The sequence below is a fragment of the Humulus lupulus genome, chromosome 7 (genome assembly GCF_963169125.1).
Source record: "Humulus lupulus chromosome 7, drHumLupu1.1, whole genome shotgun sequence".
Taxonomy (NCBI): domain Eukaryota; kingdom Viridiplantae; phylum Streptophyta; class Magnoliopsida; order Rosales; family Cannabaceae; genus Humulus; species Humulus lupulus.
In genome coordinates, this window is record NC_084799.1 from 19200786 (window position 1) to 19217818 (window position 17033).

At 37.8% G+C, this 17033-nt stretch overlaps 1 protein-coding gene and 1 pseudogene across 3 annotated transcripts; both read left to right on the top strand.

Moving 5' to 3' along the window:
• Window positions 1-4448: 4448 nt before the first annotated feature.
• On the top strand, window positions 4449-7196 carry LOC133791454 (sugar transporter ERD6-like 5; annotated as a pseudogene).
• Window positions 7197-8248: 1052 nt separating this feature from the next.
• On the top strand, window positions 8249-16684 carry LOC133790858 (sugar transporter ERD6-like 5). 3 transcript variants are annotated; one of them, XM_062228675.1, is made up of 18 exons: window positions 8249-8580; window positions 8665-8727; window positions 8821-8910; window positions 8992-9051; window positions 9213-9278; window positions 9369-9434; window positions 9528-9603; window positions 9702-9766; window positions 9857-9949; window positions 10023-10103; window positions 10199-10283; window positions 10373-10416; window positions 15415-15477; window positions 15554-15613; window positions 15704-15757; window positions 15972-16031; window positions 16155-16269; window positions 16349-16684. In XM_062228675.1, the coding sequence occupies exons 1-18, from the start codon at window positions 8395-8397 to the stop codon at window positions 16477-16479; spliced, it is 1458 nt and encodes a 485-aa protein (XP_062084659.1). In that variant the 5' UTR covers window positions 8249-8394; the 3' UTR covers window positions 16480-16684. The 3 variants fall into 3 exon arrangements, with proteins under 3 accessions (XP_062084659.1, XP_062084660.1, XP_062084661.1); XM_062228676.1 differs by lacking the exon at window positions 15415-15477; XM_062228677.1 differs by lacking the exons at window positions 15415-15477; window positions 15554-15613.
• Window positions 16685-17033: the final 349 nt, after the last annotated feature.

Consider the following 17033-nt stretch of genomic DNA (forward strand, 5'->3'; position numbering starts at 1 on the left):
CAGTCATAACCAACTCTATTAAATCCATTGACAACTCTCTGCTTTCCACTGTCACTGGCAAAGATCTGACCCATCTCCTGGATACCACTAACTCTCCAGTGGGCAACAAAGTTCCAAACCCCACAGCATAAAAATCACAGGTTCTACACAGTCTATCAATAATACTACTAGCAACAAAAGAGTGTGTAGCACCAGAATCAATCAAAACATTATAAGGGGTTCCAGCACTAAGAAGCTGGCCTATAACAACTGAGGGAGAAGCCTCAACTTCTGCTTGTGTCAACGAGAACACTCGAGCTTGGGCCCAGCTTTCCGCTTTCCTGTGTTCTTCTTTTCTTGCCTTAGGGCAATCCTTTTTAAGATGACCCACTGTTCAACAAGAGAAGCAGACCTTTGCCCTACACTCTCCCAAATGATGCCTCTTGCATCTAGGGCATTCAGGATAAGACTTCCAGGTTTCATTACCACCTGGACGACCCATTGAAATACCACGGGGCCGCCTATTAGGACCTGGAACTGGGAAGGTGTCAAGAACCTTCCTCTTCTGCTCACTGGGGCCTATACCCCTACCAGAACCCACAAATGGGGAACCTGTCTTCCTGAAATCCTTTCTGGCTGCACTGTCTCGGCAGATCTTGTTCTCTGCACTCTCAGCTGTGAGTGCCTTCTCAACCACCTGTGCATAGGTAGTAACCCCGGCCACAGTGGTAATACATACATCACGGGCTAATCTGGGTTGTAGCCCCTGCAAAAATCTGTCTCTTCTGGTCCCATCAGTGGGCACCAGCTCCATGGAAAATTTCGCCAAACGATCAAATTTCAAGGCATACTCAGTGACTCACAGATTTCCCTGAAGTAGCCTAATGAATTCCTCAGCCTTAGCTGCCCTGATGGCATCATTGTAATATTTCTCGTTGAATAGAGTTTGAAACTCTTCCCAACTCAGGGCATTAACATTCTTGGTCTAGGTAATAACCTCCCACCAAATTCGGGCATCCTCCCAAAACATATAAGTGGCACGGGCCACCCTCTCATTACCAAATACCCTCATGAAATCAAGGATAGTGGTAATCATACTCATCCATTGCTTTGCCTTGGCAGGATTTGCATTGCCCTAAAAAATTGGAGGTTGTTGCATCCTGAACCTTTCATAAAGAGGCTCCCATTTATTTCCAACCTCAGGTAGCTGCTCAGCTGCTGGCACCGACACAAGAGGTGCCTTTGATACACTGGCCACTGCAGGCGCTTGCTGCTGTTTCAGGAGACAAAGCTCTTCTCCCTGTCTCAACACTGTTGCCTGCAGATCACTAACTATCTGCTGCCAGTTTACAGGAGCTGGCTGTGGAATCTATGACTGGTCATTTTCCTGACCCTAACTATTATTATTCTGGCCTTGATCACTCTGGTCAGCTGAAGTATCTGTCTGCCCTGGATTCATTCTTATCTCTTATACCTTGCTGAAACAACGATCAATATGGCCAGTCAGGTAGTAATAACTAAACCTCTTGTCGCCTTACGATCCAAGAACAAGCAGACAATTATCATATTCCACAGTCATACAAATATACAAGTAGATACATGTTTATAGCATTTAGCACTTAGCATGTATCACATAATAATTCACAAACAACAATACTGATAAGTATGTTCCAACAATCTCAGTACTAATTAGCACACAATTGTTGAGGATATGATATTTCAGGGCACAGGTTTAACATGGTGTCTCATGCACACAGGTAAAGCATATATACTCTATTTAAGTAGTTATACATATAACTACATAAATCGTTACCAAACCATGAGTCGAGCTTGACTTCAGTAATGTGTGTACATGCCCAGCCAGTCTACAGGAACCCTAACATTGGCACGCTCTGATACCAAGTTGTAACACCCTGGTTACCCCATAACAATTACGGTGAACGATGAACCGAAAATTTGACTCGCTACCCGAGTCCTTTGGTTAAAAACGTGCATCTAAGTGTTATTAACATGCTAAGGTGGAAAACCAATCTAAAGGAAATGATATATTTTATTTAATACATAAAACTGTACATGGGCCCATAAAAAAAATACTCACAAGTTATTTGCAACTCAAAATGGTCATTACAGTTTCAAATTTACAAACCCGCTGACCTAAGCGGAAAAAATAGGGTAAACCCTTTAGTTCCTCTGAAAACTCCTTGGCCGTGGTGGTCAAGCGACCGCATATGTACACATCACCACCTAAGCTCTCCACTCAAGGCTGGGTGAGCTTTTCTTTCCCTTTACCTGCACCACATAGCACCCATGAGCCAAGGCCCAGCAAGAAAACACAATATAACATGATATAATATCAACAATGATCATAATAATCATTCAGGACTTTCAGTCCAAATAGAGGAGTGACAATTGGAAAAGTCACTAAGGTGGGTTCAGTTCCCAATAGCCATGTGACGATAGGGTCACCGGGGCTTTAAAGATAAGTGATCCCTTCACTAGCTTAAACAGGTTAGGTGCATGATGACTAGTCATCAACATAACCTACCTCATGACCATAGAGTCATAACCATGGAACACCGTTCCCTAGCCATGTGACAAGCAGTCACCTAGGCCTTTGGCCCTGGATCAGAGTAACTAGTCCTAGACTAGCCAAGCGCTTATAGGTTTCATCAACCTTAGGATCAGTCCAGCATTAATTCCTTAGAGTCATTCAACGCTGATATCGATTAGATCTAATCTTCATTCGGCCCTGCGTTCAGGACGCTCATGTCGTTTCTGACTCTTAGGTCAATGATATGTGACTAGTGCCGTCCCTGACTAATCAGTGTCGTACACAAGTAAACAACATTCATTAGCATTTAATATGCAGTCAATGTCCACATTTATCAAACAACATGCGTCAACAACAATCATGCATGTCATATACACAGGGTGCAGTTTTCTTACCTCTAGTTCGAGCGAGAAATATAATAAGAACGACTCCTGAGAACGATCAACATTTTGGTCCCTTAGCGGTTACCTAATCACAACCAATTATAACCTCCATTAGGGAGAATTAACAATGAAAGGGTATTAACCTAAACCCCACTCTCGGGACCTCGAAACATGCCCACACGGTGAGTAGATTCGATCCCGGGCCTTAATGATTGAAACCCCGAGCCAAAAACCCTTAAAAACACCCAAAATAGGATTCTGGAGGAACAGAGTAGCGCTACAGCACTGCTCAATAGCGCCTCAGCGCTATACTCAGAACCCCCAAACCGCCCACAGAAAACCTGTGTAGCGCTATAGCGCCCTCTGATGGGCGCTGTAGCGCTACCCCTAGACTGATGCTCCCCTGAAACCTCCTTCTTCGACTCCTTCAATTCCAACATGATTCCAATGCTTCCAAACCTCATTTTTAGTGCCAAATGAACTCAAAAACCATCCTCACATACCCCAAGCATTACCACCACAAGAACCCTAGCCAAAACTCCCAACAAAACCAATCATCCAACCTAGAAATTCAAACTGAAAACCAGAACTAAAACAGGGCAAACCATGGAATTTAATGGCTAGAAACTTACCTCATGCTCAGATTATGATGCTCTTCAATGGTGGAACACACTCCCAAACTCCCAAGACTTACTTCCCAAGCTTGAATCCTCAAGAATGGTTCAAAAATCACAAAGAAAACTGAAGGAGAAAAGGTATGGGAAAGCTCTTGAACTATACTCTGTTTTCCTCTTCTTTCTATAGCCTTAATGATTTATATCTATCCTAGGGTACCCCTAGGTCAATTAAGGGTTTCTAAAGGCTCCCAAGGGCAAAATTGGTGTTTCCCACCTATCTCGTTAATCATAATTAACTCTCTTCAATTCCTGCTAGTCTCGATAATCTCAAACACCAATAATTCATATCCCGTTATCCTTTAATTCCCGGCAACGCTCTAATCATTATTATCACCCCGAGACTCATCTCGAGCCCCAAACTTAAACCTGTTATGACTAAACCGCTAATCAATATTCCAAGATCGTCTCATGCCGAATAGCTCGAAAAAACCCACATTATAATGTGGTCTCAATCATATATCACCGACATGCATACAAGTATACAATTACACTTTCAACAGGCCAAATTACCAAAACACCCCTGAAATAAAATGTGGACCCACATGCATGCATTTAACATCATATTATAATATAATTCACATAAACATGCATATTATCATTTAATGACATAATTAAACAGTTATGATCCTACCGACCTACTAATCCAGCCATTAAACCGCATTAGGGATTCTGGGGCATTACACTGGTTGCTCTCTGTGGCTCTTTCTCCGTTGGTTGTATAGTAAGCACAACCAGCTTCTCATTGACACTTTAAACAATTTTTGTCCCTTCTTGTTCATTTTTGGATTCTTTGGTTTAAATACTTGGATATGGTTTCCTTTGCAGATTGGATATTCTTCACCAGCTCAATCCGTAATCATGAGAGACTTTAAACTTTCTGTTGCAGCTGTATGTAAATCATAAGAACTTGTTATCTATCTTTGCTTTTCTTGAGAATTTTCCAGGGCCTGCATTTGACTGACCTTTACATGCCTCATCAGTACTAGGTGTTCAAATCAATAGTGACAGTTGGAGGAATGATTGGTGCCCTAGTAAATGGGAAGATGACAGATGTCATAGGCCGTACGGGTGTAAGTATAAGTATTCTAATCCAGTCCTTATTTATATCTTCATATAAGTTACTTGGCGGACAAGTCTTCTCATAATATATATTGAGGCAGGCAATGTTGGTCTCTGAAATCTTTAATACTGCAGGGTGGCTTTTCATAGCGTTTTCTAAGGTTTCCTTGTCCTTTCTGTCATTTTCCTGTATTACTATTTTTTGCTGAATTTAAATCACTTAACATAATCAATGGTTTGGTAGACTGCATGGTCCCTGAATCTTGGAAGACTGTTACAGGGATTCTTTTCTATGTGGTAATAATTACAAATGAGACTTCGATAATCATTTTACTATCTATAGTAAGTGAAAACAATATAATTAATTTTCTCAGTGTTCCTTAGGTTCAGCTGAAATAACACCGAAGGACCTTCGAAGGAAGGTTTACTGCGGCTAATCAGGTTTGTTAAAAACCATAGAAAAAGAAAACTCACCACACTCATTAATATTTTCGTTAATTTGATCAGTGCCTTTTGTTGATCACAAACTTTGTATTCTGTCCATCTCAACAGTTGATACTTTGCTGTGGCTTTTCATTAATGTTCTTTTATGGAAATGCGGTTGACTGGAGCACCTTGGCCTTAATTGGTATAAAAAGAAAATTTAATTATTAGTTATGAATGTATTTCTTTAATTCCAGAATTAACTTCAGAAAATACTTTAATGGTAATTGATTATGTGACCAGGTGCAATTCCATCTTTCTTGCACATTTTAGGATTATTCTTCATTCCTGAGTCTCCCAGATGGCTGGTAAGATCCATTTATGAATACAAGAAAGAAAAGAAAGCTTGTGATTGAAAAAAAAAAAAAAAAACTTTTTGTTCATGAAGTTGTGATTTTTTGTAGGCAAAAATTGGTAGAAAGAAAGATCTTGAGTTCAGTCTGCAGTATCTTAGGGGAAAGAATGCAGATATATCTGAAGAAGCATCTGAAATCATGGTAAGTTTCTCTACTACGTATATAGCTCTCTCGTAATGTTAGTGTAGGTGCTTAAGAATATATATATATAAATTTATATTTATATTACCAAAAAGAAGAAGACATGAAAGGTTTTCATTTGTTGTGGCAGGGGTATACAGATTCCTTTCAGCATGAGTCAGAAAGAATTCTAAACTGATCCCAACCCAAATATTCTTATTCACTTATTGTAAGCTACCTTAACCAGAAAATGAATAAAAGTAAATGACTCAAAACTTTTTTCTTCTCTTATATTTTGTTTGATTGGTTCAGGTGGGAATTGGGCTAGTTGTGCTGCAACAATTTGGGGGAACCAATGCAATTGCCTATTATGCAGGCTCTATATTTAAAGAAGCTGGTGAGTCAAAGTTCTTTAAAATCAGTTTGATTCTATATAATGAAAGGCAACAGATATCAATAAGTAGATGTTCATTCTCTGCAGGTGTTCCACTAGTTGTTGGGACTATATCAATGGCTATTATCCAGGTATACATAAAGTTTCAAAGTAACTTCATATTAAAGAAATAACTCAGTTACATGGAACTCATATATGTGCTCTTTCATTCACTTATTGGCAGATTCCTGCAGCCTTATTTGGGTGTTCTCTTGACAGATAGAGCAGGAAGACGACCACTTCTAATGGTGAGAATGTCACAAAATAGTTTTCTCTTAAGTTTTATAGTGTTAGAGATCATTAAATTAACAGTCTGGTTTGTAAAATATATGCAGATTTCTGCTGCTGGAATGTGATTTTGCTCCTTTCTACTTGGCTTGCCATTTTCTTCTTTCAGGTATATTCCGAAACTTGAGTCTAGATACTTGTCTCTTTCTGGTACAAACAGGTTTCTTACACTTTTGACACTTAAAATTATTATACTTGCTCCTCAGGGCCGCCACCAGTTGAAAGAGCTCACTCCCATTATGGTGCTTATTGCCATACTGGTATAACAACATGCAATAATGACTCTTTTACAGTTCATGATGTGAATCTCTAGAAAATCAAGTCATTGCCACTCATTTTTTACTTACCACCCTCACCACCCCAAGACCCACTTCCCATTTTACAATCTGAAGCGATTTTCATTACATCAAACTAATAAAAGATGGAAACTTTATTCAGGGGTTCACAGTAGCATTTTCAGTAGGCATGGGAGGATTACCTTGGGTTATAATGTCAAAGGTACTTGCATGCATGCTTTGTTATTTGGTTCCTCTACATCATTATTAATACGTATAATGATTTTTATTTCAGATATTCCCTATAAATGTAAAGGGTTCGGCTGGAAGCCTGATCATGAGTTTGGCAAGCTGGTCATGTTCTTGGATAGTTACATACAGTTTCAATTTTATGATGGTGTGGAGCTCATCAGGAACGTTTTCGTTGTTCTCTGCCATTTGTGGTGCAACTGTTGTGTTCGTTGCAGTGCTAGTACCAGAGACCAAGGGTCGGACTCTAGAAGAAATTCAAACTTCCATGACTGATTCCTCTGTAACATCAACTGTTAACAACTTCGTTCTCCACCAATTGAGCTCAAAGTCGAAAGAGTAATTATTGATACTATAACTGGTATCATCATGATCGTATGTACTTACTTGGATTCACCAATATCCCTTTAATTACATTTCGAAACTTGTACATCGTTGACCTATAAAACGTCTTGCATGCATGCATGCATATTCTTTATAGAGATAAAGTAATAATCTTTGCCCCGAAGTTTTTTTTTCTTCTTCTACATTGGCCTTTTACACATTTGGATATAGACTATTTCCACAATCATACTTTTGCATTAAAAAAATTAGACAGAAATCATGTGATCAAAAGTTGAAAAGCTATAAATTCATTATCGATCGATCTTTCTCTGCGTGCGTATTAGATTACAAAACTAATCCACAGTTATTTCTTTGTTGTTTTTTGATGAATAAGATCAGTGTATTGCTCAAACAACCAATTACAAGACAAGCCTACGAACACCCAACACAAATACAAGTATTTCTTTGTTGTTAAACTGCAAAAAGGGAGAACAAGATATATAATTGATGTGTATATCATGGTTTTTGAAACGATATCTGATGTAGATCTAAATATCATGATACACATGTTCATGTGCTATATGTGTAATAATATTATTAATATTTTACTATATATTTCCAAAAAATGGTTTTCCATTAATAAAAATAATTGAATCTAATAAGTTAGAACAACTCAATAAATTATCTTTGACTACATAAACATGTTTTCCTTTTGTAAAATTGCAAAAAAAAAAATGGAGAATAAGATAGTTGATCTATTATTATGGTTCTTGAAACAACATCTGATTTAGATCTAAATATTTTGTCGTTTAGGCTTTTAGGCAACTAGCTAAGCATAAACTACAATATAAGACACGAAACGACAAATTTCTCAAAGCTCTGAAAAACCTCTCAATTCTTTCTTTCTCTTAAGTCAGTCAAAGCACCTTATCAAACTGCCAAAATCCATGCATTACCGAGTCGCTAAAAGACAGAAAGAGAGAGACCAGTGCAACTGTGTGAGTGTAACCCGTGACTGTGTTTCATAAAACATAGAAAACAAATAATATAAAGTTTAAACACATGAAACGACAAATAACGCCAACACTACGGAAACTGCTCACACTGTTTTGTTTCGAGCTCTCTGCTGGAGAAAAGTCTCAAGTCAAGTTTCAGTCTTTCTGCTCAAATATCCAGTTTTTTATTCTTCAGTTGGTGTTTTCGTAGACTTTGACGACATGGGTAAAGAAAGCATCGAAGAAGGGCAGCTGTCAAATCCTCTGTTGAATGTTAACGACAAAGGTGGTCACAGCGGTGGTACTGGCCATGATCCTGAGCTTGATGATGGGTCTTCCACTGTTACCACTATGCTTGTGCTTACCACGTTGGTTGCTGTTTCTGGGTCCTATGTTTTCGGCTCTGCTGTAAGTCTATGTGCTTGATGGGTTTCTTGAGATATTCCTAGCCGCCTGATTGACTGACTTTTTGAACTCGTGATTCATTTTCAGGTGGGATATTCCTCGCCAGCTCAGTCTGGAATTGTAGATGACCTGGGTCTTACTGTGGCAGAGGTCGGAAATTTTATATCTTTGTTGTTTTTTGGGACTCTTTTTGCAAAGTTTATCTGTTTGGTATTTTGATTTCAAGTTTATATCTATTGGCAGTACTCACTTTTTGGTTCAATATTGACTATTGGGGCCATGATTGGTGCTATAGTTAGTGGTAAAATAGCTGATTACATTGGTAGAAGAGGAGTAAGTATTTTCCATTCCTCACTAAGTATTTTAGATATCATATCTTCAAATTTGCTTAATCCTTATTTGTTTTATGAACAGACAATGGGCTTTTCAGAAGTGTTCTGCATTGTAGGATGGCTTTTTATAGTTTTCGCCAAGGTCTCAATCTTATCTCTTGTAATTTCCAATTCAGAAGGAGCTTTTGGAGTTTTAGAAAATATAATTTTCAAAGTGTAATATTTGACTATATTATGTAAAGTCTTTATGCTCTTGAATTGAGTTCATAATATTGTTGAATAGCTCATTTCTTGTATTGAAAGGTTGCTTGGTGGCTTGACCTTGGAAGATTTCTAGTAGGATGTGGAATGGGACTTCTGTCTTATGTGGTAAAAAAATTGTGTAGAGATTGTAATTTCAGATTGGAATATTTTGTTGTGCCAAAAAAAAAAAAATATTCTCATTCAATTGTCCTTTAGGTACCTGTCTATATAGCAGAAATTACCCCTAAGAATCTTAGAGGTGGATTTACAACTGTTCATCAGGTAAAAAGACATCAAGAAATTGTGGATTACTTTTAAAACACTTCTCATGCAGCTTTTTAGTTACTGCCATACTATTTTTTTCCCTCTTAACAGTTGATGATATGTTGTGGAGTGTCATTGACATATCTTATTGGGGCTTTTGTAAATTGGAGAATCTTGGCTCTTCTTGGTAACTACCTTTTGCCTTCTTTTATATTACTTAGCTTTAAACAAAATATATTTTCTGTCCACACAACATATGACTGCTTCTTTTTCTCTTTTGTTCAGGAACAATTCCATGTCTAGTCCAGCTTCTAGGCCTATTCTTTATTCCAGAGTCCCCCAGATGGCTGGTGAGTGATATCCAAATCTTTTTTGGACATAAAGATTATATACCAAGGTATAATCATGCATGATTTTACAAATTCGAGAGTATTTTACAGGCGAAGATAGGCCGAGAAAATGAGTGTGAAGCTGCTTTACAGCGCCTTAGAGGGGAAAACACCAATATTTCTAAAGAAGTTGCTGAAATCAAAGTATATCTTGAACTCAACAGACAACTATGTTTTCAAGTTGAAAGTTTTTAATGTGTTTTGGTTTTTGGTAAAGGATTACACAGAAACTCTTCAACAACTCTCTGAAGCTAGCATTACTGACTTGTTCCAATGGAGATATGCTCATTCACTTCTAGTGAGTTTTCATCACTTCTATAAAGATCTTTTGGTTTTGATTTATATATGCTTGTTTTGTTTGACACTTTAGTAATAACGTTAAAGTGATCTTAGGTTGGAGTTGGCTTGATGGTCTTGCAACAATTTGGAGGTGTAAACGCCATTGCGTTTTATGCAAGTGCTATATTCATTTCAGCTGGTATGTGAATGAGAGGACACTAGTCAATTAATATCATCATGTTTTGAACACTGAAAGAAAGAGAATATCTTATCTCTGGTTTATTTCAGGGTTTTCTGGAAGTGTTGGTACAATAGCAATGGTGGCTGTTCAGGTTCTTTCATTAGTTTCATAAGATTGAAGTGTTTGATTTCTGCCTGCTATGTTTCCTCTTACTTGGTTTAAACAGAAGTCCTATATACAGTGATAATTATGCAAAGACACAATTCATAAAACCCAAAAAAGAGATAGCAAAAAGATGAAGAGAGAAAAGGGAGGCTAAAGTGTATTGCAAAATATAGAGAATGTATTCTAGGTTACAAAACTAATAAGTCAAGCCTTTTATATAAGGCAAAAGATATAAAATAACAATAGTTAAGAAAAGACTAAAATGCCCTCAAATAATAACTTTAACACCCCCTCAAACTCACGATGCAGCAACAATAAGCATCGAGAGTTTGCCAACTAGAAATTGAAAACGAGAAATAGAATGAGACTTAGTAAAGAAGTCAACAATCTGTAAAGAAGAAGGAACAAAAGGCAAAGTGATAGTGCCAAGCTTCAGGTGGTGACGAGTGAAGTGACAATCAATCTCAATGTGCTTGGTGCGTTCATGAAAAACTGAGTTGTGAGCAATCTGGATGGCACTCTGATTGTCACAATACATAAGAGTGGGTTGAGAATGACATACACCCATATCTACAAGCAGCCATCTTAACCAAACAATTTCTTTGGTAGTAGATGACATAGCGCGGTACTCTACTTTAGTGGAAGATTGGGAGACAACAGTTTGTTTCTTACTTTTCCAAGAAATAAGAGAATCACCCAAAAAGATACAGAAACCAGTAACAGACTTCCGATCCGTGGGATCACGACCATGATCAGCATCAGAGTATGCACGCAGCTCCAAGGAAGAAGTGGAGGGAAACAAAAGGCTTTGAAAGATAGTACCCCGAAGATACCTCAAAATGCGAAGAACAACTGCCCAGTGAACAGTAGTAGGAGAGGCAACAAATTGACTAACAATGTGAACAGCATATGCAATGTCGGGGCGAGTAATAGTGAGATAAACCAAACTGCCAACAATAGTGCGATACAAAGTAGGATCATGCAAGGGAGTGCCATCAGAAGGAGAATACTGAACATTGAGCTCAAAAGGAGTGGCAACTACTTTTGTATCTGTAAGATGAGCACGGTCAATAATGTCAGAAGTGTATTTTGACTGAGAAAGAAGATAGCCTTTTGGGGAGAAGGCAACTTCAATACCTAGAAAATACCGAAGAGGCCCCAAATCCTTCATCTCAAATTGAGAAGCTAATTGAGACTTTAACACTGCAATTCCATCTAAATCATCACCAGTAATGATCATATCATCAACATATAAGGAAAGGAGAATACGACCTGCATTGGTACACTTAACAAATAGTGCCGAGTCATAATTACTTGAGAGAAACCCAAGAGAAGTAATAACATTGGAGAACTTCTCAAACCATACTCGAGGAGCCTGTTTGAGACCATACAGAGCTTTCTTAAGCTTACAAACTTCTCCATGATTGTGAGGGACCCCAGGAGGAGGAACCATGTAGACCTCTTCATGTAAATCGCCATTCAAAAAAGCATTCTTAACATCCAACTGAGATATATTCCACTGACGAACAGATGCAACTGCTATAAGAGCACGGACAGTAGTCATTTTTGCAACAGGAGCAAAAGTTTCCTCAAAATCCATACCATACTGTTGAGAAAATCCCTTAGCTACCAATCTAGCTTTGTAGCGTTCAACAGACCCATCAGACTTGGTCTTGATTTTATAAACCCAACGAGAACCAATTGTATGTTTACCAAGAGGTAAAGATACCAAATCCCAAGTATCTGTCTTGTGCAAAGCTGAAAGTTCCTCATTCATAGCATGCTGCCAAAGAGGGTCAGTAACTGCTTCTTTATAGGATAAAGGCTCAGAGAGACAATGAATAGACGCTAAAAACGAATAAACAAGAATAAGACGAATAAACAAAATGTGGTAGTTTAGTAGACTTACGAGTGCGCTGAGGATAGCGAGGAGGATCTACAGTATCAGAAGGATCTAGAACAGCTGTAGGCGGAGGTGTTTCAGAAATGTCAGCCTGCGAAATACCAGTATCAATAGCTCAAGACCTGCGAGAGTAATGAAGTGGAAAAGGGACTATAGGAGCAGGAGAAGATTCAGACTCTACAATTTGAGGAACTTGAGGAGAAGAGGTACTTGTATGCTCACAAAAAGGATCAATATGAATAAGATCTGATTTGGTCAAGTTGTGAGTAGTGCCAGGAATAGAAAAGAAGGGTATATGCTCAAGAAAAACAACATGGCGAGATACATATAATTTTTGAGAAGTTGGATCAAAACAACGATATCCTTTTTGGCCATCACCATAACCAAGGAACACATAAAGTGTAGAGCGTGATGACAGTTTTGTACGCTCTACACTAGGACGAAGAACAAAGCAAGTAGAACCAAAGACTCTCAAAGAAGAATAATCAGAGATATGTCCATATAGTTTTTCAAAAGGGGACAAACCTGAAGTGATTGAAGATGGAATCTTATTAATAAGGTTGACTGCAGTGAGAACTGCTTCTCCCCAAAACTGACTAGGCACAGATGAGGACAACAAAAGAGAACGAGCAGTTTCAATAATATGTCTATGCTTTCTTTCAGCAACACCATTTTGTTCAGGGGTATCTGTACAAGAAGTTTGATACACAGTTCCATCTAAAGCAACCAAATTATAGAATTTATTTGAAGTATATTCACCACCTTGATCACATCTAAAACATTTAATAACAGAAGCATGTTGAGTTTTTACATAAGCTCGAAAACGATCATAAATATCATAGAAATCAGAACGACATTTCATTAGAAAAACCCAACAAAATCGAGTGTGATCATCAACAAAAGAGACATAATATCTAGACCCTCCTTTTGTAGCAATAGGAGAGGGTCCCCACACATCAGAATGAACTAAGTCAAAAGATGCAACAAAACATGAAGTACTTTTACTGAAAGGTAAAGCAGAAAATTTTGCAAGTTTACAACCACTACAATCAGAAATATCATGAACTTGCAAATCTCCTAAGGTTCCTGTAGAAGCTAAGAATCTTAAACGGGAAGCTGAAACATGACCAAGGCGAGAGTGCCATAAATAAAAACTAGACGATGATGGAGACAATCGAAAGGAAGACAGATCAACACTAGGAGCTGCAAATACTGGTAATCTCAGCTCATCCAAAACATATAAACCCCCCCGCCTACTGCCGGTCCCAATCAGCTTCTGAGACTGCGGATCCTGCACATGACAAGAGGTAGAAGAAAAAGACACTAAGTAACCAGAATCACACAATTGACCAACAGATACAAGGTTTAGTGAAAGCTTAGGAATATGGTAAACATTAGGAAGTGATAAATGATGACTGACAACAGAACTAACACCTGCTAATGGCATAGGAGTACCATCAGCAGTCATGACAGGCACAGATGATGCAGGACACAAGGAAACAAAAGATTTCGAATGTGGAGACATATGGTGCGAGGCTCCAGAATCTAAAATCCATGTAGAGGATGTCATACCTGAAGAGCTAGTAGGGGCTGACCTACCGAAGAAGAGGCGGACATGGCATGTGGCTGCATGGTAAGAAACTTCTGAAACTGTTCTGAGAGGGCAGCAAGAGCAGGATTGGAAGAAGAGGCCCCAAAATCATACGAGTCAGATGGAGGTACAGTAGCAGCGACATTAAATTGCGGAGGACGGTATGGTCGAGGTTGTGAGTGGTTGCCAAACTGTGGTTGGCTACCATAATGAGGCGGTTGATTACCGAATTGAGGAGGTCTGAGTTGATGTCTTTGTTGCTGAGGTGCACGATTTACTAATTTAGGACACTGAGCCTTCCAGTGACCTTTTTGTTTGCAAAAGCTGCATTTATCAACTTCAATCTTTGTGTGAGGTTTATTCTCATGGTGAGTAAAGTGTCGAGGAGGAACTACCAAAACAGAGGGACTGGGTGCTGGGAGGATGCCTTTTCCTGCTTGAGACTTAAGACGAATTTCATCTGCCAACAGTTCACTAACTACTGAATCAACCGAAGGAAGTGGAGAACGATGCAAAATAGAGCCACGGAGTCCCTCAAAGTCATCAAGAAGTGCCATCAAAAACTGAACCAATCGTTGTTCCTCCCTACGAGCAATATATGGTGCATAGGCTCGTAATTCTGCAGATTCAGTAAGGGCCAATTGATCCCATAGATCTGTCATAACTGAATAGAACTCGTGAATACTCGTATCTTTCTGTTCAAGAGCTCTAATATCTGATTCTAATTGATATTGCTTTGCAAAGTTAGACTGAGTATACAGCCTTGCAAGATGGTCCTAAACTTCCTTCACTGTTTCATACTTGGCTAGTTGGGTACCTATGGAGTGTTCTACAGAGTTGTTTATCCAAGTAATAATTTTGAATTATCCACTTCCCAATTTTCTAGCAAAGTTGCATAATCCGCTTTGTCATTTGTTGGTTTAACGAAAGTTCCAGAAACATAACCCCACATCTTTTTCCCTTTCAAATTTTTTTTCATCACATAGTTCCAATAAGAATAATTCTTTCCATCTAACATTACACTAATGGATTGAAGGGAATCATCTCTATTACTTGCCATTTCAGAAACAAATTTCCAAATGCTATCTCAGACAAAAGTTCCCAAATTCTGCAATCTGACGTAATCCTAAAATTTCAGAATGAACACGAAAATCACATACTGAGTTACTGCAAAGATGCTTCGACCTAGTTTGCTACAATACGAAGGAGACCCAAGCCAAAAAGCTATGGTTACGCTTAAGAAATTCAATTCCATAAACCCTGCTCTGATACCATGATAATTATGCAAAGACACACTCCATAAAACCCAAAAGAGAGATAGCAAAAAGATGAAGAGAGAAAAGGGAGGCTAAAGTGTATTGCAAAATATAGAGAATGTATTCTAGGTTACAAAACTAATAAGCCAAGCCTTTTATATAAGGCAAAAGATATAAAATAACAATAATTAAGAAAAGACTAAAATGCCCTCAAATAATAACTCTAACATACAGGTCCCAATGACAGCATTGGGAGTGGTTTTGATGGACAAATCTGGAAGAAGACCACTTCTTTTGGTAAGAATAAGGAAGTAAGATTTAATGTGATGGGGTTGAATGAAAATTTAGTGTTGAAGTCTGCTAATGCTCTCAGGTTTCTTCTGCTGGCACATGCTTAGGTTGCCTTCTTGTGGGATTGTCTTTCATCTTTCAGGTTATTATTTTAAACATTTCTTAATTTTTATTTTTTATAATCTCATTTTGGGATTCAGAGTGACAAATAATGTGCCAAAACTATGTTCAGGATATTCAAAAATGGAATGAGGCTACACCCTTTTTAGCACTTGCTGGAGTACTGGTAATGCAAATGCTCCCAAATTCTTTTTTTTTTTCTTTATTTAGAGAAACTGAGAAACAACAAGTAGTAAGTTTATAATGTTTTGCTTTCGTTTCATTATTATTACAAAAACGACAATCATATATATGTATACATATTTTAATGCTTAAAAGAAAGTTTATGTGCGTAAACGACATATCATTAACTTGTTATATATTGCCACACAACTTTGCAGGTTTATACAGGATCATTCTCATTAGGTATGGGAGGAATTCCTTGGGTTATAATGTCAGAGGTACGTACTTTATTAATCTAATCTAAATTCAGCCACGAGACTTTAATATTTTTTTAAATAATAAAAAAAATATAACACCAAAAAAAGACTGATTAATTGGGCTGGGCTGTAATATTTTGTCAGATATTTCCTATAAACATGAAGGGATCAGCTGGAAGCCTTGTGACATTGGTCAGCTGGTTAGGTTCTTGGATTGTATCATATTCTTTCAACTTCTTAATGGATTGGAGCTCATCAGGTAATTTATATAAATATTGTAATTATATTTATTTCTTATTTTATCTATTGAAACATACTATATTTGGTATTTTGGTCAGGGACATTTTTGGGATTCTCGTGCATATGTGGATTAACCGTTTTGTTCGTTGCCAAGTTGATGCCGGAGACAAAGGGAAGAACTTTAGAAGAAATACAAGCATCGTTGAATCCCATTTCTAAAAATACATGATTCATATATCACTATCACACATGTTAATTATTAGTTAGTATTCGATTAGACTAGGGACAATTCATGCTCTCCAACAAACATTAATCTAATGACAAAGATCACAACCCCTTAGAATAGATTGATCGATGTTGGAAACACATAACAAAGTTTAAGGGGTGATGTCAATTTAACTATTCATACTTAATAGTGCTTAATATTACTAAAATATCTTAGTGTTATTATTCTTTTCAATTTGATGCTAAACATTCTTCTTACATCCAAAATACCCCTCCCATTATACCAAGAATCTTAAAAAAATTTCTCCTTCTCTCTTCTCTCTCTCATTCTCACGAAATCCTCCCTAAAATCTACAGATTTGTATTATTTTCTTGCTGAAATCGTTGTTAGACATCTCCATTGTCTATCTGAAGTTGCTAATATCAAAGACAATATCTATTTTGAGGGTTTTTTTGAGGAGAAAAATCACAGGTAAGAAGATTGATCATTTTATGTGTTGGGTATTGTTTGATTATATTTTTTTGGCTATTTCGAACAGATCTGAGTTTATATTGGTG

What these genes read in the sequence shown, in the direction of transcription:
- LOC133790858 (XM_062228675.1), top strand. Translation starts at nt 8,395, where the DNA reads ATGGGTAAAGAAAGCATCGAAGAAGGGCAGCTGTCAAATCCTCTGTTG. An exon ending in TGCTATATTCATTTCAGCTG is followed by an intron (nt 10,284 to 10,372) that starts GTATGTGAATGA and finishes GGTTTATTTCAG; the next exon opens with GGTTTTCTGGAAGTGTTGGT. An exon ending in TAGCACTTGCTGGAGTACTG is followed by an intron (nt 15,758 to 15,971) that starts GTAATGCAAATG and finishes ACAACTTTGCAG; the next exon opens with GTTTATACAGGATCATTCTC.